Genomic DNA, 5,000 nt, shown 5'->3' on the forward strand with positions numbered 1-5,000 from the left:
TGTGTCATGAGTCTACTGCTGTGACGCCGCCAAAGCAAAAGCCCATCTGTGAAAAACCAAACCTTCTCTCTCTCTCTCTCTCTCTCTCTCTCTCTCTCTCTCTCTCTCTCTCTCTCTCTCTCTCTCTCTCTCTCTCTCTCTCTCTCTCTCGTTTTGCAGGTATGACTATGAGTCTGCTGCTGTGAGGCCGTCCATGAATGACCCCAACTCCACTTCAGCCTGCTCCCCCTCCTCCCACAGTATACAGGACCAAGCACCCAGTAGGGACTACACACACACACACACACACACACACACACACACACACACACACACACACACACACACACACACACACACACACACACACACACACACACACACGCACGCACACACACACACACACACACACACACACACACACACACACACACATCCATACACACACATCCACGCGCACACACACACACACTCACACACACACACACACAAGCGTACAAGCACACGCACACGCACACACAAGCCCGCACGCACACACGCACGCGCACACACACACACACACACACACACACACACACACACACACACACACACACCCACACACACGCACATGCTCACACACACATTAACACACACGTACACAGTATGTGTTTCTGCATTGAATAAATAGGTGCGTGTGTGTGTGTGTTTGTGTGTGTGCTTGTGTGTGCGCATTACAGCATGTAAAGAAGGAGAAGAGGAGGGTTCGTCCATGTGGGTGATGGTGCTCATGGGTAATGTGATTCGTGGATTTGGCGAGGCCACCATCGGACCCCTGGGAGTCTCCTTCATCGATGACTTCGCGCGGCCAGAAAACTCTGCCTTCTATCTCGGTAGGGCCCTCTGTGACTGGTATAAGTAACTTCCTGTCAGGTGACTAACTGTGTAGAAATTGTGAATGGATGGATTATGTTTAATATTAATGTGAAATAAGATAGAATCAATAGATTTCATCAGATCGATAACTTTTCACCACCAGAACACTCCACCCGTTACCTCAGTACAGCTCTCTGTGACTGGTTTAAGTCAATCAATAACTTCCATTCAGGTAACTAACTGTACAGAAATTGTGAATGGGTGGAATATGAAAGATAACATGAATTAATAGATTTGATAGATGACTTTCCACAGCCAGAAAACTCCTTTTTCTATCTCCACAGATCACAGTGATTAGATAAATACTGCAAATGTAGTAGAGTATATCAACTTGACCCAGTATTATTGACCCCATTGCACCAGAAAATGTATAACAGGGACCATGTCGTAGATAACGTGAAGCTAATGGTAGCGCACTCGTCTGCTATGCGGCCGACCCGGGTTCTCTCTCCCAACTCGCTTCCTGTCGATGTCCTATCTCGTGAAAAAACTAATGACGGCTTGAAAAGGCCCAAAAAATACTTTACAGTTTTTCTCGATTGCCTACACACAATTTTCGGAATCGGTCTTCGAATTCTCAAAACTCTACACACAAATCTCCAAACCTCACACACAACGGGCCAAACTCTTCACTACCTCTGAAAAATGCACGTCTTGTCTCAAAACAATGTACTCTCTTCTAAAAACCTCATTTTTTTCTTCAAATGACACACACAGACAGTCACTACAATACACATTTGCAGACCCATTAAAACACTGTTGGGCACAGGGTAAAACTAATTTCTCCCAGTAACTTGGGCTTTTTTTGTTCTGGATTGCATGGATACTGTGACATAAGTTGGAAAAACTTCATTCCCACAACACACAAACAGAAACAGAAAGATTTGTATGTCTTTTTCACAAAAATAACACAATACTGCCTATTTGGCAGTACAAAAAACCCATTACATTACTGTATAGCCTATTGCTATGAAAAAAAACTCTATACTCAACTTGAAACACAGTAGAAACTTATTTTCTTCAGTGTTCTACTTACTAAAGAGGGTATTTTTCTGTAGTAAAATACTGAAATATTGTTTTTAGACTCGGAGTACACAGACGTGTATATATTTTACATATTTTTTTTAAATATTTAAAAATTGCACTAATGTATTGTAAAATATTGGGTAACCACATGAAAGTTATGTCTTGTATAACATAGTTTTGAGTTCAAAAACTAAACAAATGGGTTTTCTCCTTGCATCCACTCATTTTTCATCAATATGACATGCAATGTGTGTCCTTATTGGGTGATGATTTCAGATTGTAAACCGGTATGAAGAGAGTTTGCCCATGTGATGAGGAAGTGAACATAGTTGCAGTTGATTGTAGTGTTGTGAATGACAGTGTGTTCCATGAGAAACCCAGTGTTTTTCCTTATGAAAATTGAGTGTAATCCAGAGAATTGTGTGTAATGGTGTGAAAAGAGTGTGTTTTAAAACTGGAATTTGAGTGTTAAGTAGGAATTGTGTTTAGTGTTCAGTGACATTGGTTAGGGGAGTTGGGAAATGGGTGAGATGATCCGAGAATTGTGTGTGAAGTACCAGAACTTGTGTGGAGACAATCGAGAAAAACTGTAAAAATGCAGTAGAGTACATCAACTTTAACTTGTGTTATTGACCCCATTGCCCCAGAAAACAGGGACCATGTCGTAGATCAGTGGTTCTCAAAGTGTGGTCTGGGGACCACTAGTGGTCCGTGACAGAGCTCAGGTGGTCCGCGAGGGGATTCCTATTTTACCAAGACAAGCTAGGAGTAAGCTATATTTGTAACATTATTACAAAGCTAAACATAGCATTTTCACTACAATAAGACAGGCTTGTAAAAAGTGATCTGCATCGAAATTAGCAGTGTGAAATTAGCACCCATCAACTGTAAATTCAGTTGGTAGGCGGTCCCTAAACATATTTGGGGGGGACAAAGTGGTCCTCGGTCTGAAAAAGTTTGAGAAACGCTGTCGTAGATAAAAGACTGTCAAAATGTATAGTTCCTGCTTTTGGGCTTTGTGGGGCATACATAGTAATTGCACCTGACTGTTGCGTTAGGCTAACGTTGTTTGTGTCTCAGGATGTCTGCACACCATCGCAGTGATCGGCCCTCTATTTGGATACACACTGGGCTCTGTCTGTGCTAGCCTCTATGTGGACATCGGCTTTGTTGACCTAGGTAGGATGTGTGTGTGTGTGTGTGTGTGTGTGTGCGCGTGTGTGTGTGTGTGTGTGTGTGTGTGTGTGTGTGTGTGTGTGTGTGTGTGTGTGTGTGTGTGTGTGTGTGTGTGTGTGTGTGTGTGTGTGTGTGTGTGTGTGCGCGTGTGTGTGTTTCTGTGTACATTTCTGTGTGTCAGTTCCCTGGAAAGACTCGATGGACCAAATTAAATGTAAGGTACTGTACATATACCTATTTACAACAGTGAAGTTGACTAGCCTGATTCTCACTGACGGTGCGTATGTGTAGCTCTGGAGCCCCCTGGTGAAGCGGAGCTACACACGCTATGTCTGGTAGCGCTGCCATTAAACATGCTCTTCTCAAGTAGAAAATAAACAGAGCATTTATTGCTGAAATATCAGCGGCAGCTCGCATTGATGAGTCACAGGACAGATTAGAGACTATATTGCCTCTTTGGAGATGAACAGAAATTTTTTTTGGAGGAATTTGCTGGTGGTGAGTTTCAATATATACCATTTATTTTCTGACTCGAGAAGAGCATGTTAACGGCAGTGCTACCAGACCTTGTGAAGCTACACACACGCACCGTCGGTGAGAACCAGGCTAGAAGTTGGCAGCACCTGCTTCGAATAATTCCAATGAGGAGGGTGCATGCCGGAGTGCTGCTGATGAGCATGTGTACATGTGCATCTGCACATTCCAGTCCGTGTTTCTCTGAGTGTAACTGTGTGTGTGTGTGTGTGTGTGTGTGTGTGTGTGTGTGTGTGTGTGTGTGTGTGTGTGTGTGTGTGTGCGCCTGTTTGTGTGTGTGTGTGTGTGTGTGTGTGTGTGTGTGTGTGTGTGTGTGTGTGTGTGTGTGTGTGTGTGTGTGTGTGTGTGTGTGTGTGTCTGTGTGTGTGTGTGTGTGTGTGTGTTTGTGTGTGTGTGTGTGTGTGTGCGCGCCTGTGTGTGTGTGTGTACTGTGTGTGTGCATGTGTGTGTGTGTGGGTGTGTGTGTCTGTGTGTGTGTGTGTGTGTGTGTGTGTGTGTGTGTGTGTGTGTGTGTGTGTGTCTGTGTGTGTGTGTGTGTGTGTGTGTGTGTGTGTGTGTGTGTGTGTGTGTGTGTGTGTGTGTGCGCGCGCCTGTGTGTGTGTCCTCTAGACAGCGTGACCATCACCCCCCAGGACTCCCGCTGGGTGGGTGCTTGGTGGCTGGGCTACATGGTGGCAGGAGTGCTGTCCTTCATCACCTCCCTGCCGTTCTGGTTCCTGCCGCGCTCCCTCCCTGAGGCCCCCCCACCCGGTGAGGCTGAGGACAGCCAAGACGGCCAGGACCCCTCCTCCCTGGAGCCACTCAACCCCCCTCAAGAGGAGCACGTGCCCAGCCTCAGCGAGGTCGCCAAAGGTAGTTCGTCACCATGTGTTACGGCTCCCATCCCATGTCTGCCATCACATCCCACTGACTCTTCACTTTGCTTGGAGTCAACTTCATTTCATCCCTCACTGTGACTCAAGGGGAAGCTGCTAGGCATTCTAAGAGCTTTCCTTTGTTCTCGAAAATATTGGGGACACCCTTTCTTTGTAATATATTGTAAGCCAGTTAAACATCGAAAGTACGTTGCCCCGGTGCCTTAATGTAAGTAAACCCAACTTGAAAAAGCCATGAGTTAAATTAAATCTCTCTCTCCCCTCTTGTTTCCTGTCTGTCTCCCACTGTCCCGTCTCAAAAACTAAAAGCAAAGAAAAAAATGTATATACGGTATATAAATACATAAGCATGTCATTTAACCATTTACAACCTGATCAAAATGTGGATTATTGTATAAACGGCCCCTTAGGCAGCTACCTCGATCGATTTTTTAACAACTGTGATGGTACTCCTTCACGTTAATTTTGCGCTAGTTCTGTGATCATCATCAGCTA

The 5,000-nt window shown here is 44.8% G+C and overlaps 1 protein-coding gene across 1 annotated transcript in view; it reads left to right on the forward strand.

The window, feature by feature from the left end:
- Positions 1–5,000, forward strand: part of LOC134463773 (solute carrier organic anion transporter family member 1C1-like) — a 23,317-nt gene that overhangs the window by 8,185 nt on the left and 10,132 nt on the right. The window contains exons 4-7 of the mRNA XM_063217044.1: positions 160–260; positions 699–851; positions 3,001–3,099; positions 4,240–4,482. Coding sequence (XP_063073114.1) covers positions 160–260; positions 699–851; positions 3,001–3,099; positions 4,240–4,482 — 596 coding nt within the window. The remainder of the gene's footprint in view (positions 1–159; positions 261–698; positions 852–3,000; positions 3,100–4,239; positions 4,483–5,000) is intronic.

Source organism: Engraulis encrasicolus, chromosome 15 (assembly GCF_034702125.1).
Source record: "Engraulis encrasicolus isolate BLACKSEA-1 chromosome 15, IST_EnEncr_1.0, whole genome shotgun sequence".
NCBI classification, from domain to species: Eukaryota; Metazoa; Chordata; class Actinopteri; order Clupeiformes; family Engraulidae; genus Engraulis; species Engraulis encrasicolus.